The following is a 25,793-nucleotide window of genomic DNA, read 5'->3' as shown; positions in this document are numbered from 1 at the left end:
TGGCAAAATAATGTGTTTTAGAATAAGTCATTTTTAACAAAACACCCCCTGGAAATGAGTGGAGGCTGCCCTGAGAGCCTCTTGCCACATGTCCCAGCAGTGAAATGTCTTTTTAGCAGGAAAATGGTATTACAGAAATTACGGGGTAAAACCAATTGACCTAGCAGACCAAAAACTAAGAAATCTGGGGGCGATAACGGAAGATTTGGGGGAGATTTGGTTTTCAGAGTTCAGCAGGTACGTGTTGAAATACTGCACACCCATCCCTTAAAATAAATTGGTCCAGAGCAAGTTTGCTTAAAATCTTACGAGTTTTGAGGCTTGGACGATGCCAAGGGGAGGGTACTGGTGAGGAAGAGGAGGAGGAAGAGTGGCATGAAGGTATAAAGGGTTATCTGCCACACCAAGAAGGTGAGCTGCTGTCCTGCCCTAGACAGGAAAAATTAATGCCAACGATTTCTTTATGGCCATAAATCCAAATAAAAAGGTCTGCTAAGGGTTTCCTAAGACTTGGCTCCCTTCCACCGCTGCCTCCCCAGAGCTGCTGTAAATTAAACAAGCCGTGAGGGTGAAATAATGGTCAGGAGCCCAAGAATTTGGGCACCTGGCCTTGCTCCACGAGGTCCTCCATCACCGAGACTTGCCGCCGGGCACCGTTCCGCGCCCGCTGCTGGACTGAGGCCCAAACCCCCCAGTTTCAGAGGCCGGGGGAGGCCGCCGAGCCTCTGCCAGCGCCTCGCCAAAGGGCGTTGGGTGCCTCCCTTCCCCTCCCAGCACCGGTGTCGCTGGGTTTCGATGGTCCTGGGGGTTCGTCATCGCTCGGGGCTGTCTGGGGCAGGGAGGCTGCGGGTGAGGGCTGCGAGTGGAGGCCGGCGGGCAGCCGCGAGGCTGAGCGGAGGCTCGGCGGCCTCCTCCCATCCCTCCCTGTGAAAACGGGGGGCTCTGGAGGTCGGGGCGGCAGAGCCCCGACGGGCTCAGTGCACGTGTGGGGGAGGCCGTCCCGGCCTCATCCCCTCCTCCGGCCGGCCCACGCGCGCACCCAGCCTCCTCCTCCTCCTCCTCCTCCTCCTCCATCTCCTCCTCCTCCTCCTCGCCCTCCTCCTCCCACTTCCTCCGCACAATGCAAGCAGCCGCCCGAGCGGGGCAGAAGCAGCCGCCGGCCCCCCCCCGCCGCCGACCCCCCCGGCCCGGCGCCGTAAGATGCTCCCGGGGAGGCAGCGCCGCGAGGTGAGTGCGGGGAGGCTCAGCCTCCGCCCGCCCGGCCTCCCGCCGGCCGCGGGGCGCGATCCCGGCTTCCTTTCGGTGCCTGCTTTTGGGGGGAGCGAGGCAAAAATAGGCCGGAGCAGCACCCCCCCGCGCCCCCTCTTGGAGAGGGTTTCCGCGCCCTGCCGCGGGTCGGGCGCGCCGGTGCTGGGCTCCAGCTTCGGTTTCGGGTTTTTATCCATTTATGGCCGGTTTAGAGCATGTGGTTCCTGCACCGTGTGCGGCTGCTGCTGCTGCAGTTTTCTTCAAATCCATCCCCCCCCCCCGCCCCGTGAAACATCACTCGGGTGCTTTGGGGAGCGGTGACTCCCAGAGCGGGGCTGTGCCGCACACGTGCCTGCAGGTGCACGCGCGCTGGGGAATCGGATCCCCAAAAATCTGGGTGCCAGTGACAAATCCCAACGGGTTCCTCCACCTGGGGGAAGCTCGGGAGCCACGGACTTCTTTGGGGACACGCTGGGAGCAGGCATGTTTGGCCTCCCGGCCGCTCCCCCAAACGACCTGGCCGCCGATCGCATCCGGAGCTGGCGGAGACGTCGGGAAGGTGACCTCCTCCTCGGCAGGGACACAAGGTCCCGCGGCTGCAGAGCCGCTATCGCAGCCGGATGGGAAGCTCACGGGAAGCCCCTCTGCCAGCGGCCAGCACCGCCAGGCGTCACCTCCGCCACCAAAGAGGGGACACGGGGACACGGGGACGGAGCACGTGGCCATGGCAGCAGAGCCCCAAAGCGGTGCCGAAGGACTTGAGGCTGTGTTGGCGCTACCTGCGTCCTCCCCAACGGAGGCTGCTCCCAGGCCTCGCATGGGGGGAGGCAGAAAGGAGCCTCCGTGCTTATATCCCTTATATCCATGGTGTTTTACCTGCCTGAACGCACGGACAAGGTTGGATTTTGGGAACGGTGCTGGGGGGATTGTCCCCGTGCTCCAGCTGGGAGCGGGGGCGTCCCCCTGACGTGGGGTCGGTTGCACAACGGGTGTCTGTAGATGGGCATGTTTCGGGGAAAGGGGAAAAAGAAGTGTGGGAACACCATAAATTGTGAAATTCCGGCTTCCTCCCGAGTCTGGCATCCACCCCAAGCACCGTCCCGACTGCTGGCCGTGTCGCTGTGTGTGGAGGGGGCATCTCCAGCTCTGTGTCCTCCCACTGGGGTGCGTGGGCAGCTGCCCGCCCCGCCGCTTCCTGCTGCCTTTTTGTGTTTCTCCTCCCCAAAACCTCCCACCCCAAATGTCCCGTGGTGACCGAGGGATGTCAGCGGGGAAACGCGCTTCCTCCCCGCCGCGTGCAGAGCGGGGACAGACCCTTGTAGCAGAGCAAAACCACCACGCTCGGCGCCCTTTATCTACCCCAGCAAGCTCGCCCAGCTATCTGAGCCATTTCCCCTTTTGTGGACGAGGCTTTTATCTTATCTCCACGCTCTCTTCCTCCGTTTCCTTCTCTGTTTCTCTGCTAACTCTTGCCACAGAAAGAGAAAATAAACAGGGAGTGGAGAAGGGGCACCAGACCCCACCGCTGTTTGTCCCTCCGGGGGGTTTTGGGGGCTGCTGAGCGAGGCTGGGGATGCGTGGGGTGGTGTGGGGGATGCTTGCCGGGCTCGGGAGGTGCTGGGGGGTGCCCAGCGGTGCTCTGGGGGGCACGGAGGGATGCTGGAGGGGTCTCGGGGGGATGCTGGAGGCATCTCGGGGGAGTGCTGGTGGTGCTAGGGTGAGGATGAGGAAGGCCGGGCGGTGCTGTGATGGTCTGCCAGCTCCACCTGCTGGCACACGCTGCCTGCTGCTGCGGAGCTCACCCCAACCTGGGAGGGACCAGGGGGGTCCCACGGGGGTCCCAGTAACTCGGGGGAAGGATGAGGTGGCCATGGGTGACCCGTGCTCTCTCTGCCCCTGCAGGAAGGCCAGCTGACCTCGCCTGCCACACGCCCCAGTCCCGACGCTGGCCGTGACGTATAGATGGCCGCGAAACGTCACCCGGAGCCTCTGGACGCCGTCATCTTCAACAAGTTGCCTCGGGTGGACGCCGAGCCCAGCCCAGGCTTCCCCCCTGTGCTCTGCAAACCCAGCCCCGTGCCCACGGCCGGCTCTGAAAACCACCTCAGCTACAAGGGCTCCTACTTCTCCTGCCCACAAGCCGAGGGCCCGCTCCTGCACTGCCTCCTCCACCGGCCCCGCAGCCCCCTGCCGGGCAGGCTGGGTGCTGAGCAGGGTGCGGACGCCCTGGTGTGGGACCTGCTGATGGCGCGGGACAAGTGGCCCGGCCACCAGGGCCACCCCTTCCCGCTGAAGAAGCCGGTGGCAGTCCCCAAGCCGGTGTATGCGGCCCCACTGTGCTTCACCCCGCTGGGCTCCCGGGGGGGGGACAGCACCCTGCAGAGGGCACCGGGGGCTGCGTCCCCCCATGGCGAGCCCCCCCGCAGGGGTCCCCACCCCGAGCCCAGCCTCCTGCCGCTGCCCCCGGCCTCCCCCATTGCCTTCTCCCCCTATTACGCTGCCTTCGAGAAATACCGAGGCCCCCCCACCGCGCACGACCTGGCCAAGGCCCCCGAGCTCCCCGGCCGTATCCAGGACTCCTGGCCCAAGCTCCGTCCTCCCGCCAGCAGCCCGGTGCACCGGGAGCATCCCCCGGCGTGCTACCCACAGCCTCCCTACCCGCAGCCTCCCTTCCTGCAGCCTCCACGCGCAGAGCAGCCTCCGGGCTCCCTCTCCTCCTACAAAGCCCTCAGCTTCGCGGCCACCGGGGAGTCTGCCCCTTTTCCTGGCGCTTACCTCAAACCCCAAACCCCCAGGAGCTACTTTCCCGGCCCCTTGGACAGCTTCGTGTCGAGGCCGGCCGGACCCAGTGCGCTGCCCTCGCCGAAGACAGCGGGGCTGCCGAGGGCTGCCGAGCCTCCGCTGCCCACCGGGTTCCTCCAGCCAAGCCCCAATTTCGCCTTCAGCCCCATGGAGGCAGCTTTATTTGGTGTCACAGAGCACCACGGGGCTGGGCGAGCGGCGCCAGTGGAGCCCCGCGGAGGGAGGCCGGTGGCGAGGCCTGGCAGCGCCTTCCACCCTGTCCGCGCCCCGCAGAAAATGCCCGAGGGACTCGCGGGGACGTTCCCCAAGGGAGACGCCAGCTACGGGCTGGATGTGGTGGCCAAAGGCAGCCCCATCCCTCCCCAGCACCACCCGGGCACGGGGGACGCTTGTAGGGTTGGGGACGCTTGTAGGGTTGGGGACACTTGCAGGGTCAGGGATGCTTGTAGGGTCGGGGACGCTTGTAGGGTTGGGGACACAACCCAGGAGCCTTCTGGGGCCACCTGTCCCCAAGAGAAGCTGAGGGACCTCAAAAGCCGGGAGATGTCCAGGGAGATGTCCCCTGCCTCGCCGCCAATGCCGGTGATCAACAACGTCTTCAGCCTGGCGCCTTACCAGGAGTATCTGGAGGGGACCGAGGGCTCCGCTGACGTCCCCGTCCCCAAGGAGCACACCCAGGGGGACACCCCACCCCAAAACGCAGCCGGCACTTGGGACCCCAGTGCCGTCAAGGTCTCGGTGACGCCCAGTGAAGGGGAGGGTGCTGACCAAAAGGTGCCCCCTGAGGGGCCCAAGGCAAAGGCCGTTTCCCCAGAGTTGCCGGCCAAAAGCCACGGGGGGCTCCAGGGCAGTGAGGTGGCACTGGACCTGAGCTTGAAGAAGAGCCTGGTGACAACAGGGGACACCCGCCCAGACACCGGACAGCCCCGGGAGGACAAAGAGGGGCCACTGGGGAAGGTTGAGGACGTAGGGGAGGACACCAAGCCCCCGGTGCCACCCCAGCTGGTAGAGGCCGTCTCTGGGGACAGGAGCCACTTCCAGAGCTCGGCTGCCTTCATGTCCAAGAAATACAAGATCCTCAGGTCCTGGGGACCACCCCGTGCCCCGCAGCCCAGCCCCGTGCCTCGCAGCCCCCCCGGCTCCCCGCCGCCCAGCACCTCGGCCCCACAGGGGACCTGCCACCGCCGCCTGACGCTGACGGACGTGCTCGTGCCCCAAGCCCCCCCTGTGCCAGGGGAGGACGGAGCCCCCCTGCCCGCCTGCTGCGATGCCCTGGCCCGGCAGGGCTCGGGCAGCCCGTGCTTTGCCACCCTGCACACCGCCCTCTGCGACGTCCTCACCTGCTCGGTGGCCGGGTCCTCCCCGGAGCTGCTGCAGGAGTGGCTGAGGAGGACAGAGCCGGAGGAGGTGCTGGCAGAGATGCCCAGTTCCCCACCCAAACCCAAGAATGGGGTCAGGCTCCCCGAGCCCCCCAAGCCCCCCAGGGGCAAGGAGATCTGGCTGGCTTTCCGGGACGTGGCCGCGCTGCTCAGCAAGCTGCTGTCCCAGCTGGAGACCTTCATGTTCACTCGCAAGTGCCCCTTTCCCCACGTGGTGCGGGCGGGTGCCATCTTCATCCCCATCCATGTGGTGAAGGAGAAGCTCTTCCCCAAGCTGCCCGGTGCCTCCGTTGACCAAGTGCTGCAGGAGCACAAGGTGGAGCTGCGTCCCACCACGCTGTCTGAGGAGAAGCTGCTGAGGGACCTGGAGCTCAAGAGCTGCACCTCGCGCATGCTGAAGCTCCTGGCTCTCAAGCAGCTCCCTGACATCTACCCGGACCTGCTGAACCTCCTGTGGCACCACTCTATCAGGCAGCAGCTCGGTAGGTAGCTCGGTGGCACCCCAACCTCTTCCCCAAGGGGCTCGTGGAAGGATGTCCCACCAAAAACCAAGGACATCCCACCAAAACTTGAGGATGTCCTGTCAAAAACTAAGGATGCCCCACCAAAACCCAAGGATGTCCCACCAAAAATTAAGAACACCCCACCAAAAACCAAGGATATCCCACCAAAACCAAGGATGTCCCACCAAAAACCAAGGATGTCTCATCAAAAGTCATGGACACCCCACCAAAAACCAAGGGTGTCCCATCAAATATCAAGGATGCCCCACCAAAAATCAAGGATGCCCCACCAAAAATCAAGGATGCCCCACCAAAAACTAAGGATGTCCCACCAAAAACGAAGGATGTCCCATCAAAACTTAAGGACACCCTGCCAAAAACCAAGGATATTCCACCAAAACCAAGGACGTCCCACCAAAAACCAAGGTTGTTCCACCAAAAAGCCCCACCAAAACCCCCGAGAGCATCCTGCACAGGGACTGGGTGGTGACATATGCCCACCACCACCTTCCTTCCCCCAGCCCCTTCCCCGCCGCTCCTCGCTGGCTCTCTGAGCGCTCAGCTGCCTGGCTTCCCGAAATCGGCCTCCACGTGGCACGGACCGTGCAAAGATGAGGAACCCCAGAGCTTCTCCCGAGGAAGCCGAGCTCCTTCCAGGTGTCTCCAGGCACGTTCTCGGGACGGGGACAATCCCACTGCTGCCCCTCGTGTCCTCATGCTGCAGCTGGAGGCCAGCACCGAGAGCTTTGTGTCATACGGGGCGGAGGCCGGAGGCTGGCCAGTAGGTGAGTCTTCTTTTGTGGGCGTTTGTAGGGATTTGTCACCTTTGTGGGCACTTGTGGGGGGTTTTCATGCTCGGGGTGGACCAGGAGGGCCGTGAGAGGGGCTGCTTGGGCGGGGTTGGGATGGTGGGGACCCTGATGTCCCTCACGACCTGAGGGAGAGACTGAAGGCATCAATAGGGCTGGGGGAAATGCACTTTTTCTTGATTTTGTAGAAATTACAGGGGAATTGCCTTCACAAGGAGGCACCTTCATACTACACCTTCTAATATAATAATAATAATAATAATAATAGTAATTTATATTTGCCTTTTTATTTCAGAATTCGGCTTCACCCACTGACCGTGCTGGACCAAGGTGCAGGGAGCGAAGCTGTCGGGGTGCGAGCTTCAGCCCCGGATGGATGAAGAGAGGCTGTGAGGAAGATTTGGGAGACTTTTAATGCCAAAAACGCTCCCAAAATGCTGGGGGCATCCCAGGGACCCCCTGATACCCTGGACATGCAGCCTGCCTTTTCCCCACTCCCAGGGCCTTACAACCTCCGTGCTCAGGTGTTTCCAGCAGCGGAAGAACGAGTTAAAATGAGGATTATTGTTATTAATTATTATTATTTTTTTTCACTACAGGAATATTTATTTTAAACTAAGAAAACGGGGAAGAAAAAGGGAAAAAAAAAAACCACACTCGTGACTTTTCTTAGCCAAACGGGGCGATGTGGAAAGCAGCATTTGCTGACAAGCCTGCAGTTTGGTTTTAGGGATCGAGGAATCTCTGCTTTATTTAACGTTTTGTAAGACTTTCAGGAGGTGCCTCACCTCATTAAAGGGCTTGGCTCATTTTCCAACACCACGCTCACGTCTCTGCTTAGTGGCCAGGATGGGGGGACCCAAATTATCACTCGGGCAGCCCAAACCCCATTGTTTGTTTTTTTGTGGGATCGGTCCCCACATCCCCTCTACTGTGCCAAGGGCTTAACGAGGAGCTGGGGGGCACCTGTGCTAATTGGGACCAGCTGGAGCTGAGCTGTGATATGAGATAAAAGATCAAGGCCAGGGTGGGGACTTGGTGCTTCCTCCTCCTGGTGGGTGCTGTGAGGTAGGGGCAAGGTGGGCTTTGGGCATCTTCTGAGGTGATGCTTGGGGATTTTGGGGGGTGTTTGGGGTTTTGCTGTTGGGGGTTTGGGGTGTTTGGGGTTTTGCTGCCTGTGTGGGGTGAGGAGGGAGGCTGGAGAAGAAGTAACAGTGGGTGAAGCTGCATAAGAGGGGCTTTGGCAGGGGGCTGGTCTTGATTTGGGGTCTGCCCTGGGGACAATTTGGGCACCCCCCCCCAAGGTTTCTCTCTCACCCCCTGCAGCCACGCCATCCCCATGGGCTCTCCCCAGCAGAGCTGTGGGGTGACCCTGTCGCATCCTGCAGGTTACATGTCCCCGATGCCCCGCAGTGAGGGGGACATGGCCCCAGCCCTGTGTCCTGCTGCTGGTGGGCTGCGGTGCAGGGCTGTCCTGCTGCTGGCCGTCTGTCTGTCCGTCACTGCCCTGCCCCACGGCCTGGGCTCCCTGGTGGCTCCATTGCCTGGCCACTTGTCCCAGAGGGGACACGGGGACCCACGCAACCACCCCACGATGGAGCCACCTGCATCTGAGGGCACCTCGGGCTGCTCCTGCGGCGAAGGAAACTCCAATCATGGTATGGGAGCTGCGGGACTGGCCCTGGGGACACCAACTGGAGCTGTGATGCTGGGTGACAGCAGTGTGCCCACATCTGACCTGACCACGTCCAGTGGCTTCTCCAACATCCAGCGTGAAGCTCCTGGAGCCCCAGCGAGGAGCCCTGAGGGACAGGAGCAAGCTGTGAGCCCCTGCCACCCTGCAAGTGGTGTGGGTGAGGATCCTGCTGCTGCTCACCTGCAGCCCCCTGCGGGGCCGTCCCTAGCCCTGCCATCAGAGGAGACATCTAGCTGGGCTGGGGCTCGTCCTGGCACTGCTCTGGTGCCTTCTGTCCCTGCTGTCACACCAGTGGGGCACTGGTCCCTGGGCACTGTCTCTGCGTCTCCTCCCAGTGCCATGTCCCCTGGTGTCAGCCACCCACAGGTGATGGTCCCTTCGGAGGGGCTCAGGGGACCTGCTGTCACCTCGGAGGAACAAATTGATCCATCCCCACCACCCTCCAAAGCCCATCCTGTCCCCATGTGGACGTGGGTCCCCAGCTCCTCAGGTTCCACTGAGGCTGGGGTGAGCTCAGCAGCCCCTGGTGCCACCAAAGCCCCCCATGAGGATGGAGCAGCTACGGGGGCTTCCTGGCCTCCAGAACCGACGCTGGGCTCTGTGCCACCTCCCAGCTCCAGCACCCTTGCTCTCAGGCACCCCCCCAGCGCCACCAGATCTCCATCCCAATCCCACCCACTGGCTTCCCCTGCCCCAAGCTCGTGGACCCCAGCAGTCACACCTGATGCTCATCCCATGTCCAGTCCTTCTCCTGTCACCTCCCGGCACCCCTCTGATGTCCCCACGGCCACCAGCTGGGTGGCAGCAGGAGGAACCCTCACTGCAGAAGCCACATCAAGGAGCGATCCTGGCTCAGTGGGGGCGCAGCCTCCTGTGCACACCCTGCCCCTGAGCTTCAGGCTCCTGGGCATCGCTTACACGGAGGCTCTGAGCCGCAAGGCCTCGGGGAGCTACAGGCAGCTGGAGGATGAAGTGAGGCTGATGGTGAGTGCCAGCAGAGCCCCCCGGGGGGGGGCTTTGGGTGGGGAGCCCTGGGCACGCTGGCTGTGGTGTGTGGGAGCTCCCCATCCCTGTGCTTCTCTTCCAGCTGGGCCAGGCGCTGTCCTCCTACGAGACCTTCCTCCAGGCCAACGTCCTTGAGTTCAGGTGGGTGCAGGGTGCCCAAGTGGGGCTGCCCCAGTGGGAGCGGAGCCCCCCCGGTCATGCTGTTGGCTCCCAGCTGTGGGTCAGCCCCAGCGCCTCCTCTCCCCCCCCCCCAGGAATGGCTCGGTGCTGGTGCGTGGGGAGATTTTGTTCCGGGGGGATGCCCCCAGCAGCTCCCACCTCATCCGCACGCTGCTCACGGAGGCGAGCAGAGCAGGGGACGCCTTCAGCTGGCGGCTGGAGCCCCGCTCCGTCTCCTCCGGAGGTAAGCCAGGAGGGTCTGCAGCGGGGTGGCCGCCTCCAAACTTCCCCCTGCGCACTGATCCAAGCCCAAACCTCCTTGGCTTGGCCTCATTTAACCTCCGTGCTCCTGATCCACGCAAAACTGTGTGGTGCTAAGGGTGCTGGAGACCCCCGTGACCCAGTGCTGGTGCCAAAACTCCTGGGTGTCCCCTTGGTTTCCCCTCCTTGAGCTGCTTTGGGTGCAGCCTGAGCCCTTCCACCATGGACAGGAGAGCACCTGCCCTTCACTGACTGCCTCTGCCCTACAGCGTGGGCTCAGGGCTGGGCATACAGGTGGGGGAACAGGCACAGACAGGTTTTCTCACCCCTTCCAGGCTTCAGCTTGGAGAACCTGGACCCGGAGAAGCTGTCCATCTCTCTCACCGCCCTCCAGCTTGGCCAGGATGGGGCAGAGCCCCTGGTGAGCGAGGTATGGCGAGCCTTGGGGGCCGTCGGGGCCGGTGCCCTGGGGGGACGCTGCGGGGCCGGGAGAAGGGAACATCGAGGCTCCCTGGAGGGAGCTGCTCCTGGTCCCCCAGGGTCTGAGGGTGAGCTGCCCGTGAGGGATGAGCTCCTGTCTCCTCCTCCTCCTGCAGGTGATTCGGGCTCTCAGTGCCCTCTACCCTGTGAGGAACTTCACCATCAGCCGCCTCAGGTACAGGGAGCCCCTCTCCAAAGCTCCCCGCTAAACCCCATTTCCGTGGCTCTGAAGCCACGAGCTGCTGGGCAGGCTGGGGGACGCCAGCAGGATCTTCCTGCCTTGCTTAGAGCCCTTCTCCCCCCTCAGACCCCTCAGGGGTGACCTGGAGGTCACCGGGGATGTCTACCTGGACACGGCCGTCCATGCCGACGTCGCAGCGGTGCTGCGAGCCCTGATGGCGCTCACCGGCAGCTCCGTGGACCTCAGCTCCCTCTCGGTGCAGGGTAAGGGTGGTCCCTGCAGGTTGCAGGGCTCGTGGCCGTGTCTGCCCGCCAAAACCCGTGTCCTGCCCCCCTAGGAGCCAGGCTGCCCCTGCGGGTGTACCCCATCTCCTTCCTCGTCACCAACAGGCGCTTCAGCGAGCGCCTCCTGGACCCGCTCGCTGCGGAGCACCGGGCGCTCGCCAGAGACCTGGGAGAGGCGGTAGGAACGGCTGGGGGAAGGGGCTGGGGGCCTCTTGGGGGCTGAGGACCCCAGAGGAATTAGGGGTCTGCGTTGGGGTGCCCACAGCAGCCCCTCGGGAACCTGTTGGGTGATGGCTCTGAGGCTGTGCTGGTGGAGGTCTCCTCCCTGAGGTGGTGGAAATCCCTGGGGACTGCTGAGCGAATCCTCTCTTCCAGGTGGCAAGAGCCCTAAAGGGGCACAGGAGCTTCCTGCAGGCGGTGATAAGAGGATTTCTGTGAGTGGGAGCGTGGGGCTGCCTGGGCAGGGGGGGCTGTGTGGGGGGCACAGGTCCAGGGGGCTCTCAGACATCATCCCTGGGCTCTGAGGATCTGAGCCCAGGAGGGTTTGTGGCAGGGTCTGGCATCTTAGGGGGGCTGGCATCTTAGTTCCTTGGGACCGAAGGGATGTCCCCAGGGGGCTGGGAAGGAAATCCCAATGCCTCCTCATGGGGCCCTGCTGGGATGGGCTGGTGCAGGAGCTCTCCCCAACCTTCCCCCCAGGCCTGGCTCCCTGCTGTGCCATGGGGATGTGCTCTTCCAGCTCCCCGCTCCTACCAGCCTGGAGGTCCTGGAGGCGCTCGCCCTCTCCGTGGGGCCAGACGAAGCCTTGGCTGGCTCCAACTTCCAGGTGGACCCCTATTCCATCGCTGTCGGAGGTAAGCTCCCTTTGGGGCAGGAGCTGGGGGGCTCCATGGCCCCCCAGGAGGGTGCTGACTGCTGGCTCTGCTCCAGAGGACACCTTGGAGCCCCCCCCTGCCCCCAGCTTTCCTGAGTCCACAGTGGCCGTCATGGTCGTGTGCATCCTCGGCATCATTACCGTGCCCATCGTCTTGCTGGTGGTAAGGGTGACATCTGTCTGTCTGTCCATCTGCTCCCTCGGTGGGGTCACGGAGCTCGGGTGACAGCTCGGAGGGTGGTGGGCATGAGGGCTGTGGTGCTTCACCTAAATAAAAGAGGGACTGGGGGGGTGGGGAGGGGTTCTGGAGGTGTCACGGCTGTCTCAGCACTGCACAAGGATCGGGGTGCTCAAAAAAAAAAAAAACACCAAAAATCCTGGTGCGGGGAGGCTGCAGCCTGGTGCTGTGCTCCCCTCCCCAGTGCCTGAGGACCAAGAGGGGCAGCTGGAGCGATGTGGCCGTCCTGTGGGACAGAAGAGACCCCGAAGTGGGGACGCAGACCCTGGAGATGGAGAACCAAGGGTTCTGGGTGGCCTCTGAGCAGGTAAGTGGCCTTTATGGGGGGGGGGGGTGGAGGCCTGGGGGGGTTTCTGTTGGGAGCTGGAGCCAGATAGCTGTGGGGGCCCTGGAAGTCACTTCAGTGGTCTTGGTGGTGGCTGGGCTGGGGATGGCCCTCTGTGATGCTGGGATCTGGAGGGGCTCTGAGCTCCCCTTGGGGCTGCAGGAAGGGGGGGGGTCCCTGCTGCACGTCCTGGAGGGGGACACGGCCACCTCTGTCCCTCAGGACACGGAGGAGGCTCCTGCGTGCTGGCAGACAGACTCAGCCTGATGAGGGAAGGAGCTGCTGGGCTGAACGAGGCGAGGAGAAATGCTGCAGCACTGTCCTTGCTCCCCCTTCCCTGCGGGATGCCAGTTGCCTCCTGAGAAGGACGCAGTCCTGGTAAAACTTTGTACGGTGAACTTTAATAAACTGTTTGTAGAACCCCACACCCACCTCTCCTGCATGGGATTCAGTGTTTTGTGGGGCTTGCCATTCACATAGCCTTAAGAGCTAAGTAGGGCTTGGGCAGCCTGAGCCTCCAGAACATCATCTGAGCAGCAGTGCTGCCTTCTTTAGAAGGCCTGGAGCTGCTGCTTTGCAAAGCAGGGGCCCTGAACTTCCTCAGCAATGAACCTCTGCTGCCGCTCCCCCTGGGGACTGGGGTGGGGGCAAGGCTAAGCAAGAGCAACTCTGAAATATTTTCATATTTAACTTCTCTTTAACCTGTGTTGTTTTTCCCTTTCTTCATGGAAGTTGATGACAAGCTTTAGCTGGAATAAAGGGAGGGATGCCCCAGGGCTGGTAGATCACCTGTTTAGCACTACAGCTGGGTCTTAGACCCTTTCCCTCTTTTTTTTGGGGGGGGGGGGGTCTCTGGCACCACCACGCCTCCCTAGAGGCTGAAAACAGCAAAGGTGTGGAGGCGTTCCCCTAAAATTCGGGCTGTCTGACCCCCAGAAATTGGGGCTGTCCAGGCATCTCCTTTATTAATGTTGTTATTAGTGTTGATTTCACCAGCTTTAAAAAATAAAACCCCACTGCACCCCCCCCCCCCCCCCCCCCAGGCGCCAAAGGCGTCTTTGCAGTTCAACTCTTTATTTGGTGCTTGTGCCAGGCACTATTTACGCAGCGTACAGGTGTGGTGGTTAATGTTGGTACCCCAGTTATGGCAGCGATGGATTTATGGCCTTGTCAGAACCTGCTCAAAACAGGTGGTTGGATGCTGAGCATCACTGCTAGTGCCCAGCTGGGGAGCTCAGACTGAAAGGAACCAGAGCGTCCAGGGGCTGGAGCTGAAATGCAGGACACAAACTGAAAAAAAAGATCTGGAGGGAGGAAACAGGGGCCACAGGCTTATATATTTGTACAATGGCATGAGCTGAAATCACAGGTCACAAAGAAAATAAAGACCCAAGGTGGAAACAGCAGGCACAAGCTAAAATGTGAACTGAGAACAGCATCCTGGTGGTGAAACCCAGGAACAAAATCACAATTAAATAAGTGTCAGCCACTATCTATACACTGGCATGAGCTGAAGACACAGGTCATGACTGAGAATAGAGATCCAGGCATGGAACACAGGGATATGAGCTGAAAACTGTGTGCTGGTGGTAAAACACAAGGCAAAACAGCATCAGGTGGCTGGAGCTGGGAGAAGCCCCAGCATCTCTTACCTGCAGCGTGCGGCCTCTGGGGCTGAGCCACAGGGATGGAGCTGAGCCGTGAGAGCTGGAGCTGGCCGGCAGGGCACGAGCTGCAAACAAGGATCCAGGGGTGAAACGTGGGCCTTAAGCCAAAATGGTCATGTTGGTAGTGAAACCCAGCCAAAACTAGTTATCGACCAGTGTATGTATGCTAGCGCAAGGTGAAAACCAAGGCCACAAGCTGAAAACACAAAGCTGGAAGTGGAACCTAGGGCACGGCAGGCAAAACCAGCGGTGTGAGGAGCTGCAGCAGTTCCTACCTGGTGTGTACTGAGATGCAGGGCTGGGGCTGAATGAAGGCCTGGAGCTCAGGGCCTGAATTAAAAATGTAGACCCGGAGCTCAACTGCAGGGCATGAGCTGAAAATGAAGATCTGGGTGTAAATAAATCCTGGGGTGCAGGGTGAGATGAAAACACTGCTCAGCTGGAGTTGTGAGACGCTAGAGCATCTCTTACCTGGAGCAGCCCGCGTGGAGCTGAGCTGCAGGGCACGAGCTGTAATTAGGCAGCGCTGAAATGAGCTGGAGCATCAGGTGTGTGCAGTGCCTGGAGCTGGGACCGGGCTGGAAACCCAGCGCTGGAGCTGAAATTAAACATCTGGGAACAAAGCGTGCTGGAAACATAACGGGGGTGAGGACGCAGGGCACTGTGTGGGTGAGAACGGGGTGTGGGGAAGGGAAAGGGGCACGGGGATAGACCCAGTGGGGAGCAGTGGCTCCACTGCAGGCACTGCTGGGCACGGTCTCCACTCACCAGCTCCTGGTGACACAGGACAGGACAGGGCCCCCCGGCCCCAGGACCCCGCACCCAAGGGACCTCTGCCCACCCTGCCCCTCAAAGGCACCCCCTGCCCAAGCCACCCCCCCCCCCCCCCCAGCTCAGTTCCGCTGCTCAAAAGAGATTAAAAATAATGAAAAAAAAAAAAAGCCCAAAGCAATGGGTTTTTAATGGGTTCCGTCTTTTTTTTGGTGTGTGGTTTTTTTGCTTTTTTTTTTTTTTTTACAGATGGTGAAAATAATAATAATAAAAACCAGACGTCCCATCGTCCCGAGGGCTGTGTGGGCAGCCCGAATTTCAGGGGAAGCACCTCCAAATCTTTGCTGCTTTCATCCTATGGGGAGCGTGGTGTTGCTGGAGACCCCCCAAAAAAAAGGCAGAAAGGGTTCAATGAGCCAGCTCGCTGTTGCTAAATGTGAGATCTACCAGCCCGGTAGCATCCCTCCCTTTATTCCAGCTAAAACTTGTCATCAGCTTCCATCAGGAAATGGAAAAACGACGCAGGTTAAAGAGAAGTTAAGTATCAAAATATTTCAGAGAGTCTCTCTCGCTTCCCTCGTGTCACGTGGAGTGGTCAGGGTGGGTTTTTTGGGGTGGTTTTGGGCTCGAGGAGCGGCCAGTGGTAGGGCTGGGGCAGGTGCCGTCCTTCAAGCCCCCTCGGCTCAAGATCTGCAGGGAGAAAGACAAGGATTTGGGGCTGAAAAAGGTGAAGGGATTCCTTTGGAAAAACGTGTATTGCAGCTGTTTCTGTTCCTAAATAACACGAAAATAGGGGAAATCCAACATAAACACCCAAGCAGGGTGACGGAGGAAAGCATTGACTCACAACCCAACTCTTTGCCAAACCCTTCCCAAAGTGATGACAACAATTAACCCTCCACCTCCCAACTCGTCTGTCCCCAGGGATGGACAGAGCCTGTCGGGACAGACAGATGGGCTGGCAGGCAGACGGTCGGACGGCTCCTTACTGGGAGATCTTGCAGTTTGTCGTGGCGACGTAGCGACCAGTGTAGTGGATGTTGCAGCGCACCACGTTGTTGGTGAAGTCTGACTCCAGGACGATGTATTTGGGGTTCACTTGGACCTAAGCGGTGGCGGAAAAACACCGTGCAAAAATGAGCAAAAGGGGAAGAAGAACCCCAAGAAATGAGCCCCCACATTGACAATTTTTGCTCCTAAAAACCCCTCCATCACCTTTAGGACGTAATTCCCCGGCTGCACATCTGTGATATCGATCCACTGGCAGTCAATGTCAGCGTTGTAGGTGTCATAGCACCCTGGGCTCAAGCCCTGCGGGGAGGGAAATGGGTTTGGTGGATAGAGAAATGGGCTTGGGGGCTAGCCCCGAGGACCCCGACCGGCCGAGGAGCATCCCGAGCCCAACCTGGGTGTGGGAGGTGCAGGCGTAGCGCTTCAGGTTCCCAAAGTCGCAGGTGGTGTCCTCCAGGCAGAAGCTGGCCTTGTGGCCCTCAGCCACCTTCCTGCCCGTGGTGGCATCCAGTAGGTCGTAGTGGCTGAACTCATCCATGCTGTGGTAGTGCCTGGGGGCAGGAGGCCGTGAGGGTGACTGTGCCCCTCTCATCCCCCCCCAGATTGCCTCATCCCCACCCCAGGTGTGAGTTCTGGGGGCTGTGAGGGGCTCTGCAGTGACCCCATGCTTATACCAGCCCGTGGCCAAGTGATGACACAACCACGGGGGCTTCTGGAGCAAGGAGGCAAAGCCAGGTGACCCCCCCCCCACCCCCCCCCCCCCCCCCCAAAAAAAAAAAAAAGATCTCGGGGCTGCAAGCAGGTGAAACAAGCCACAAAACCATGGGGAAAGGAGAGGGGGTGCAGAAGAGAGGGGGGCCACGTGGGTGTCCCCAACTCACTGGTGGCAACTGTGCCACTCCCAGGCGTGCCGGGGGCGGCTGGGCAGGAAGTCGGCCGTGCCCTGGTTCTTCACCCGCTGCGGGAACCGCAGGAGCACCCGCACATCATAGTCGGTGGCCTCGGCTGTGTAGGCGGTGCTGGGGAAAGTGGAAGTTGGTGGTGGGACCCTGCCCTTCCCTTTCCCTTTCCCTCTCCTTCATCCTTCATCCACCAACCTTCTTCCTCTGTCTTCCATGCTCCATCTTCCTCTTTCATCCTCCATCCTTCTCCTGCATCCTCTATCCTTCACCTTTCACTCTCCGAACTTCATCTTCCATCCTTCACCTCCCATCCTCCTCCTTCACCCTCTGTCCTTCCTCCTCCTCCTCCTTCATTCTTCATCTGCCATCCTTCATCCTCTATCCTCCATGCTCCATCCTCTTCTTTCATCCTCCATTCTCTACCCTCCTTCCTGCATCCTCTATCCTTCACCCTTCATACTTCATCTTCCATCCTTCATCCCCCATCCTCCTCATTCACCCTCTATCCTTCTTCCTTCTCCTTCCTCATTCCCCTTCCTTTTCATTCTCCTTTATCCTCTATCCTCTATCCTCCATCCTCCAACCTTCTGCATCCTCCATTCTCCATCCTTCACCCTCCATACTTCATCTTCCATTCTTCACCCCATTCTCCTTCACCATCCATCCTTCCTCCTTCTCCTCCACTCTCCATCCTCCTTCCCTTCTTCCTCCACCTCCCTCCCCCACTTTACACCCTTTCCAACCCGTGAACACCCTCTCCACCCCATCACCCCCCAGCACCCCCGGCAGTGTGGCGCCCAACCTACCTGGCCAGGCACTTCTCCTCGGCGGCGCAGCGCAGCGAGTACAGGTGCGCCCGCTGCACGTAGGTTGATGCCTGCACGTAGTTGGGGTCGGGCACCAAGTCGGGGAGACCTGTGGGGGATACACAGCCTCCTGTGCGGTGGCACAGCAGTGGTGGCGCACACCCAAAACATCCACTGGTCCCAACAGCTCCACCAGTGTGCTGGCCCAAAAGAGTTGCTATATAGCCAGCAAGGGGATGAAGTACAAGGACCTGGGGGGGCGATGGTCTCCGGGCACGCTGTGCCTCAGTTTCCCTCATTGCAACCCTGTGCAAAGCGAAGCCTGTCCTGTGCGCTGTGCCCAATGGTGCTGCACCTCTGCTTGGCCTCCTGTGAGCTTGCTAGCTCATCCTCATCCTCACCTCCATCCTCATCCTCACCATTCATGTCTCCATCTCCATCCCCATCCCAATCCCATCCTCACCATTCACATCTCCATCTCCATCCCATCTCCATCCTCATCCTCGCCATTCCCATCCGCATCCCCAGCACAAGAGCCAGTCCAGCTCCCCCCGTTACACCAAGGATGTTTCCAGCATGTTGCTTATTTTCCTCCTGCCTTCCCCTTTGTTTTGTTTTGTTTTATTTTATTTTTATTATTTTGTTCCATGGGCAAGAAGAACAATGCCTCCTTGTTTCCCGGCCCAGCCTCCCCCGAGGGATCACGTCACTCGATTGGAGCTTGTTTCCTGCCCCGCTGCTTGGTCATCACTGCTGATGTAATGCCCAGGGGGGTCTGCTGGGCGAGGGGGAAGGCAAGAGGGCTGCAGGGACTTTTCCCCTTAAAATACCATAAAACAACACAGCAGACACAGAGCGAGGCCCCCGCCGAGCCGTGTTTTGGGGTGAGCACCTGAATTTAGTGCTTGTCCTGCTACTGAGCCGTGGGGAGAAGAGTTTGTCCTCATCCACAAAACAACACCTCCTCGGCGCTGGTGTTTATAATAAATTCTTGGACACTCCCAGAGAAACCCAACTCCTTCGCCAATGGGGACTTTGCCCCCCCATGCAATGCTTGCCCCAGCTGGCCCTGCTGTTTTTGTAGGGTTGCCTTCCCAGCCCGCATTTTGGCTCGCCTGGACGGGCTGCCGTGCAAAGGTGCCCCCGCCACCCTCCACGCCGAGCCCCCCGTGCCAAATCCTCCTCCTTTCCGCTGACCGAGCTCTTTTCCACCTCCTGCAAGCCCGGACCTGGCAGCCCCCACCGCTGCCTCCAAAAAACGGGATAACCACAGCAAGAAAATGTTTGTTTTTCCTCCTCCGCACCCTTGCCTCTCAGCCTGCCCAGGGAGCTGCCAGAGAAGATTTCCTCCTCATGCACCGTGAAAATCACAATAATAGCGAGCCAGCCTGCTCCACACCACGCTGTTTGTGCAGGTGTGCGGGGCTGAGCTGAAAAAAACTGCTTTTACAAGCCCAAGCGCAGGGAGTGGGGCTGGCTCTTTCCCCCTGCACCCTCTGCGAGGGGTGAGGTAGGATCTGACCTGGGAGAGGCGACCCAAAGGATGAAGGACCCCGAAAACCACTGCGACATCACCTCAGTTTGCCCATCTGTAAAATGGACACATCAAGGCTGTGATGGGCAGGAATATCGAGACGGCAGAGGTTTGGGGCTGTGTTTTTTGGAGTTCGGAGGGAAGTAGGGAGAAATGTGCCAGGCCCAGCTTTTTATGTGACCCACGCACATACACGGTGATCCAGGGAAAATAAAGCCCACCCGAGCCATGTGGAGGCAGGACCTGCCGCCCAAACCACGTGGCGCTCACCACATCCCGACCTGAGCATCCTCAGCGAGGAACTCCCATCCCAAACCCAACCCTTCCTTCAAGGAAAAAAAAAGAAATAACAAAAACGCAGAGCTCGAGAGCAGCAAGCTGAAAAGCAAGAGGCGGCACAAAAAAAAATCAACCGAAAACGGGATTTTTCCCTCCTTTCTGTCTGAAAAGACAGCCAGATGTCTTGGCCAACTCGAGCTTCGCAGGAGCTGACTCACTGCTCAGCAATATTCGGCTTCGCCCAGAGGCGGCTGCTTCTCAGGCTTGAATGTTTCCCACAGGTAGAAAAATCACGGCGTTAAGGAAGAGGCAAAAAAAAAAGCAAACGCATTTTTTTTCAGTGAAAAAAAAAAAAAAAGGTGTCGGAGTGAATCAGGAGAAAAAAGGAGGCGGAGGAGGAGGAGGAGGGCTGGGGTTGTTTTTATTTTAGAAAGTTCGCATGTGTTTAGTACTGCAGGCTGACAAGGATATATGCAGACACTGCTGGCCTCCACTTCCCCGGCCGTCAGTGCTGGGCCAGAAGGAGGTGAGGTCAAACCCGTAAAATTGGCCCTTTGTTCTGGACTGCCCGCCCGAAACGGGGTCCTGAAGGGGGGCGAGCTCCAGGAGGCTGGAGGCCTTGCATGCCCTCGGACCAACTTTGGAATTTTCCAGCCCTGGCACGGCCTCGCTTTCTCCCGGAGTGGGAGGAACCGGCACCAGGTAGGGGTCAGGCCAAGGGACCCACTGGGGGAGGCCTCATCGAGGCTCGGAGGGGATGCGGAGGCGAAGGTGGGTCCCTGGGGAGCGGGGAGGCTGCAGCCAGGAGCACAGGATGGGAGAGCACCAACAGCGCCTTACCACGGCACCAGTGCCTGCAGCCATGGAGCCCCAGGACATGGTCCTGGGTGGCTGGAGGCTCACTCTTGATGGATGGATGGATGGATGGATGGATGGATGGATGGGTGGGTGGATGGATGGATGGATGCTCACTGTTGGATGGATGAAGGCTCACTTTTGGACAGATGGAGGCTCACTTTGGATGGATGGAGGCTCACTTTTGGATGGATGGACGCTCACTTTTGAACAGATTGAGGCTCGCTTTTGGAAGGACGGATGGAGGCTCACCGTTGGATGGCTGGAGGCTCGCGCGCACCCTTACAACCCACCAGGTGGAAGCTGGGGGCGATCTAATTGCTTAATTAACCCCCCCAGGCGGCCCAGCCGGCGGTGAATGCCACGCATTCCTCGCAGAGCCGGGCGGGATTATGTGTGTTTGAAGAGATTAGGGGCGTAATTAACGTTTGGCTCTGCTGCCAAAAGCCTCCTTCCCAATTAAGGAACCTGCCCTGAGTGGCTCTGCAGGTGACAAGGTGACCCCGAGGGGTGGCCCTGCTATCCCTCAATGGTACAGCTAAGTCACCCCGAGGGTCCCATCACCATTTCCACCCTGGCACCATCCCCATTGCGCGCCGGCCTCCAACACCGGGGGGGCAGAGGTCCCCTCCACACAAACTCCATCCCAAAATCACTTTCCCACACTTCTCCTGCAAGACCTCCCGCTGACCCGGGCTGGCTGCTCATGCTGTGCTCGCTCGCTTGCACGCAACGAGGCTGGGCTGTGGGGCTTTTCCCAGAAAGCAGGGACGGAGCTGGATGGGTTGTGGGGTCAGCCGGGTCTGAGGCTCCAGCCGAGGCGGGTTTCCCTGGGGACAGGCAGGGATCAGATCCCCCAGGCTGCTGCTCCTCGCGCCCTCCAGCCCTGCCTCAAATTTCAGCAACACTCAGCCAAAAGCCACAGGATTGCACTGGTGTCGGGTCAGTAGGGCACGGAGCCACGGCGACCCTGCTGTGACCTCCGCTGCACATCTCCCTTGAAGGTCAGGGACGGCGGAGCTGGGTGGGGGCATCGGGGAAATGGTCCCGAGGGCGGCAGCACGGAGCCACGCACGGAGCACACAGCATGCAGCCACCCCGTGGAGGCAGGATGAGTGGGGACACGGCACAAACCCACCCCATAAACACCGTGCGTCCTCATCCCATGGCACACATCCACCCCATGGATGCAGGAGGAACTGGGACATGGCACACAACCACCCCACAAGTGCAACATCTCCCCATCCCATGGCACATATCCACCCCACAGATGCAGGAGGACCTGGGACATGTAACAGAAACACCCCACAAGTGCATCATGCCAGCAATCCCATGGCACGTGTCCACCCCACGGATGCAGGAGGACCTGAGACATGGCACACAACCACCCCACAAGTGTCACATCTCCAATCCCACAACACACAACCACCCCACAGTTGCAGGAGGACCCAGGACACAGCTCAGACCCACCCCACACCTGGCCCCCAGTGGGACCTGTCCCAGTCCCTTCACATCACCCCCACCCCACCCCAAAACGCCCTCCCCAAACCACACAATGTCTCCAGCATCCCCAGCCCCTCAGCCCCTGTGTCAGCATCCCCTGGGGTGCACCCACCACCGGACCCCGACGCCACGAGCTCGAGGCTGCCATCCCCAAGGGCAAGGGGGCACCAGGGGCACTGTCCCACCTCAGGGCCCCCCAGAACTCACCCCGTCCTCCTTGGCTGGGCCTGTAGACGCTCCCCACGCTGAGCCGCGCCTGGCTGTCGGGGACGGCTTGCGGCACCTCGGGGCTGCGGGCGGGCACGTAGGGCTCGGGGCGAGGGGGCACGTAGGGCTCAGGGCGGGGGGCCCCGTAGGGCTCCATCACCACCCCGAAAGGCGGCTGCGGCTCGTGGGGCTGGTACTGGCTCCCGTACGCCATCCCGCCCGCCTGCGGCGAGCCGACGGGCGCTTGGAGGTTATCCGTAGAGGCCACGCCGCGTTGGTCGAGGCCGAAGGAGTCCGCACCGCCCTGCTCCGTGCCGGCCCCGGCGTCGTGGTACAAGCTATGGGAGTACCTCCGGTCCAAGCCGTCGGCCGGTTGAGGGGCATAGGGCCGCTCGGGGTAGTAGCCCTGAGCTCTGTAGGGGCTCTGCTCCTCCCCGTAGTCCTCGTAGCGCGCTCGAGGCTGGAAGGGGTACACCACGCTGGCCCCCGCCGCCGCCGAGGCCACGGCTGCCCCGCCGGCGCCCGCGGCGCGGTAGTAGGCGTACGCCTCGTCGTAGGATGCCCTCGGGGCCGCCTCGTAGGGCTCGAAGGGGGGCTGCGGGAAGGACGGCTGGGGGTACAGCGGCTGCCCGAAGGCCGCGTAGGCGAAGGACGAGGACGAGGAGGACGAGGAGGACGAGGAGGACGAGGAAGGCTGGCGTTGGCGGCCGGCCGGCCTCAAGCGCGGCGAGCCCGCGCCGTCGCCCACCGGCCCGTCCCTCCAGTTGTCGGGCACCTGCCCGAAGCCGAAGGGGTGCCGAGTGTGGCCCCGCACCGTCTCGGAGCCCAGGCGAGGCGGCGGAGGCGCCTGCCTCCGGCCTCCGCGCCCGGGAGCCTCGTCGGCCAGCAGCAGCCGGGCCCCCCCGGGCCTCTCGCCCCCCGGAGGCACGTACTCGGCGCCGGTGTTGAGCAGGCTGTACACCCGCCCGTTGTTCTCCCAGCGGATCAGCTGCCTCCAGGGCTCCCCGGCCCTCCCGGCGGCATCCTGCCCCCCGGCCAGCAGCCACAAGCCGCAGCCCAGCGCTGCCCACAACCCCCACCAAGCCCCCCGGCCCCCCATCGCCTCCCCCGCTACCGGCCCCCGGCCCCCGGGCGGCTGCTTCTGCCCATCCCCGCCCGGCCCGGCTCGGCTCGGCTCGGCTCGGCTCGCTGCGGGGCAGCCGGAGCTGGGGGGCGGCCGCCGGCTGCCAGGCGCCTCCTCCGCCCCCGCCCCGCCGCCGGGGAGGGGGGGTTTGGGGACGAGGGGGGGCCCCGAGCAGCCCCCCCGAGCTGGGAGTTGGGATCGGCTCGGCTGCGGGGAGGGGGGGCTTCAGGAAGGGTCTTGGGGCAGAGGCATCCCCCCTTCAATTAGCCTTTCCCCCCCAAAAAAAGTCCTCCCCTAAATAGTCCGCCGAAGTACCTCCCCGAATAACTCCTCCAAAATGTCCTCCCCCAAATACCTCCCCCAAATGTCCTCCCCCAAATACCTCCCCTAAGATATCCTCCCCCAAGTACCACCCTCCAAAATATCCTCCCCCAAGTACCTCCCCAAGTACCTCCCCCAAAATATCTCCCTCCAAACACCTCCCATCAAAATGCCCCCCCCAATACCTCCTCCCAAATATCTCCCTCCAAATACCCCCCCAAACACCCCTTCCCAAATAACCCCCTCAAAATACCCCCACAAATATCTCCTTCCAAATAACCTCCCCCAAATACTCCCTCCCAAATCCCCCACTTGAAATGCCCCTTCCCAGCTGCCCCCCCACTACCTCCCCAAATAGCCCCTTCCCATATATCACCCCCCCAAATACACTTCCAAAAATACCCCCCCCAAAACATCTCCCCCTAAATACCTCCCCCAAACACCCCCCAAACATCCCCCCTCCCAAGTCCCCCCACCCAAACACCCCTCCTGAATATCCCACCAGATAGCCCCCAAAATAGTCCCCAAACACCTCCCCCTAAATCCCCTCTCCCAAATGCCCCTTTATCCCCAAACATCCCCACCAAAATACCCCCCAAGCACCCCCTCCCCAGCCTATAACCCCTCCCAACCTATAACCCCCCCCCAACTACTCCCCAGATAATCCCAAAATATTGGGATTGTTTCCAATAAGGATCAAAACAACAGCACATTTTTTTCCCCTGTGTGTTTTTGTTTCTATCACCCTCCGGATATTTTGGGTAAACCTTTCCCGGACGTCAGCATTATACAAAAACACCACAAAACGGCCCCAAAAGAGGGGTGGGGGATGCTGCGAGGCAACAGGACCCCGCTGTGTGCCCCCAAAGGCTGCAGCCCCATTTTCTGCAGGGACCCAAACGCAGGCCTGATGCCGGGGTGAAGGGCGGACCCCGAGCTTTGGGCTCTCGGCCTCCGGCTGTACCAAAAAGGGGAGCTTTCCCCCCAGAATTCCCCAATTGTGGCATTGTGGGGACTTTCCCGGATTCTCGCCTCACCCCTGCTTGGGGAAACCGAGGCGAGACCCCGGCTGGTTTCCCTGCTGCTTTAGGTCCCGGCTGTAGGGCCGCGCGTTTCCACGTGGAGATTTTTTTCCTTTTCCCCTTTTTCCCCCCCTTTCCGTGCCCAGAACCCAGGGGCCGAGGCCAGCACGGGGACGGATGGGGACAGACACCCAAGGGGGGGGCTACCCCGGTGCTGGAGGGACCGACGTGACCCCCAGCCCCCCCCCGGCCCCACGTCCCCCCCATTTCTTTTCTTCTCCCTTTTCCCTGCCGCGCTCCTCCCTTCTCCCGCAGGGACTGGAAATGCCGGAGTTGATGCAATAGGCAGCGCCGCTCTCCAGGAAGGAAAAGCCTGGCCCGGCCTCCCAGCCCTGCCTGGGGACAGGGACATGCAGGTTACCCCCCCCTTGGCTGTCCCCCGGCACCCCCAGCACCCCAATGTCCCTCAGCCCCACGTCTGGGGGTCTCGCTGCCCCCTCCCCAGGCACCCCGAACTCATAGGACATCGCTGCGGCAGTGGGGACATCTCCAGGGCCACGGGGTCCCACCCCACGTCCCCAAGGGGGCTCGATGTCCCCTGAGGGCTCAGGGGGTCCCAAAGCAGGGAGGTGGCACACGGCAGCGGGGTGAGGGGGCAGCACCCACTAGATGGTGCCAGCAGCCCACGCCTGGCTGGCAGCGCCGGGGACAGCCACCTCCTGGCGTCCCACTGAAACCCCATGGGAAGCCACCCCCCGGGGTGACAAGTGGGCTGCACGCCCAGGTCGTCCCCAAATCCCATATCCCCGATGGTCCCGGCCAGGAGGGGATGTCCCTCGGGGCAGGGGGGGGACGCAGCGATGCTGGGGGACACTTGGGGTCATCTCGCCCACCGATGGGACAGCAGGACCGGGAGCTTCGGCTTCAAAGGGAGCAATGAAATGCAGAAATTGTCCAAAAAATCAGAAAAAAATAGCCCTTGGGTATTATATTTTGGGGTATGTTTCTATTCTGGGGGCTTGCAGCAGGAAGCAGCATCCCGAGCATCACATCTTCCCATGAGAAACCCTTTTCCACCCCCTTTAGGTACCCCCAAATAACCAACTGACTCCTCCCCACCTCCCCACAGTTCCCAGCACCATTTAGCTTGGGGTTTGCCATGAGCACGTTGTTTCTTAATTTTTAATTAAGAAAAAATTTAATTTAATTTGCTTAATTTGCTTGAATTTCTGCTGCCCTTCAAGACCAGGACCGCCCGGCTGTGAGCAAAGCCCACCGAGGGACCAAGCCCACCCCACAGGCCACCCCAACAACCACCCTGCCACCTTCCAGCTGTGGGTGAAACCGGACGAAAAGGGACATCTGTTTCATCAGAAAATGGTATTTTCCCCAAAAAACACTGAGTTTTAATGCGAGGTTTGGGGGCAGGTGGCAGCCTCGACGTGGAGCTCTCCATCCCAGCACGGATGGGGTGGAGAAACCAGGGCTGGACACAGCATGTCTCGGGCAATAACCCTGCTCCTCCTCCCCCCCAGCTGGGAACTGGGG

At 60.8% G+C, this 25,793-nt stretch overlaps 3 protein-coding genes across 3 annotated transcripts; 2 read left to right on the top strand and 1 right to left on the bottom strand.

Moving 5' to 3' along the window:
* The first annotated feature begins 872 nt into the window (after window positions 1-872).
* On the top strand, window positions 873-7,560 carry C11H15orf39 (chromosome 11 C15orf39 homolog). Its single transcript, XM_048081461.2, has 3 exons — window positions 873-1,227; window positions 3,151-6,717; window positions 7,037-7,560. Exon 2 carries the CDS (start codon window positions 3,211-3,213, stop codon window positions 5,917-5,919), a length of 2,709 nt encoding a protein of 902 aa, XP_047937418.2. The 5' UTR covers window positions 873-1,227; window positions 3,151-3,210; the 3' UTR covers window positions 5,920-6,717; window positions 7,037-7,560.
* Window positions 7,561-8,683: 1,123 nt separating this feature from the next.
* LOC106044236 (uncharacterized) lies at window positions 8,684-12,835 on the top strand. The gene is made up of 12 exons (XM_048081463.2): window positions 8,684-9,421; window positions 9,525-9,583; window positions 9,697-9,845; window positions 10,198-10,292; window positions 10,459-10,517; window positions 10,650-10,786; window positions 10,861-10,985; window positions 11,183-11,241; window positions 11,507-11,661; window positions 11,738-11,844; window positions 12,104-12,226; window positions 12,467-12,835. The coding sequence occupies exons 1-12, from the start codon at window positions 8,777-8,779 to the stop codon at window positions 12,509-12,511; spliced, it is 1,758 nt and encodes a 585-aa protein (XP_047937420.2). The 5' UTR covers window positions 8,684-8,776; the 3' UTR covers window positions 12,512-12,835.
* Window positions 12,836-15,107: 2,272 nt separating this feature from the next.
* On the bottom strand, window positions 15,108-23,240 carry LOXL1 (lysyl oxidase like 1). Its single transcript, XM_048081506.2, has 7 exons — window positions 21,780-23,240; window positions 17,402-17,510; window positions 16,575-16,712; window positions 16,088-16,244; window positions 15,898-15,993; window positions 15,672-15,787; window positions 15,108-15,372 (listed from the first exon to the last, which is right to left on the bottom strand). Exons 1-7 carry the CDS (start codon window positions 22,876-22,878, stop codon window positions 15,366-15,368), a joined length of 1,722 nt encoding a protein of 573 aa, XP_047937463.2. The 5' UTR covers window positions 22,879-23,240; the 3' UTR covers window positions 15,108-15,365.
* Between the last annotated feature and the right edge of the window lie 2,553 nt (window positions 23,241-25,793).

The sequence above is a fragment of the Anser cygnoides genome, chromosome 11, assembly GCF_040182565.1.
Source record: "Anser cygnoides isolate HZ-2024a breed goose chromosome 11, Taihu_goose_T2T_genome, whole genome shotgun sequence".
Lineage (NCBI taxonomy): Eukaryota > Metazoa > Chordata > Aves > Anseriformes > Anatidae > Anser > Anser cygnoides.
The sequence above is the reverse complement of the archived record's forward strand: the minus strand, read 5'-3'. Positions and strand labels throughout refer to the sequence as shown.

What these genes read in the sequence shown, in the direction of transcription:
- LOC106044236 (XM_048081463.2), top strand. Translation starts at nt 8,777, where the DNA reads ATGTCCCCTGGTGTCAGCCACCCACAGGTGATGGTCCCTTCGGAGGGG. An exon ending in AGGATGAAGTGAGGCTGATG is followed by an intron (nt 9,422 to 9,524) that starts GTGAGTGCCAGC and finishes CTTCTCTTCCAG; the next exon opens with CTGGGCCAGGCGCTGTCCTC. An exon ending in CAGAGCCCCTGGTGAGCGAG is followed by an intron (nt 10,293 to 10,458) that starts GTATGGCGAGCC and finishes CTCCTCCTGCAG; the next exon opens with GTGATTCGGGCTCTCAGTGC.
- LOXL1 (XM_048081506.2), bottom strand. Translation starts at nt 22,878, where the DNA reads ATGGGGGGCCGGGGGGCTTGGTGGGGGTTGTGGGCAGCGCTGGGCTGC. An exon ending in GAGTGGCACAGTTGCCACCA is followed by an intron (nt 16,245 to 16,574) that starts GTGAGTTGGGGA and finishes TCCTGCCCCCAG; the next exon opens with GCACTACCACAGCATGGATG. An exon ending in CCTGCACCTCCCACACCCAG is followed by an intron (nt 15,994 to 16,087) that starts GTTGGGCTCGGG and finishes CCCTCCCCGCAG; the next exon opens with GGCTTGAGCCCAGGGTGCTA.
- C11H15orf39 (XM_048081461.2), top strand. Translation starts at nt 3,211, where the DNA reads ATGGCCGCGAAACGTCACCCGGAGCCTCTGGACGCCGTCATCTTCAAC.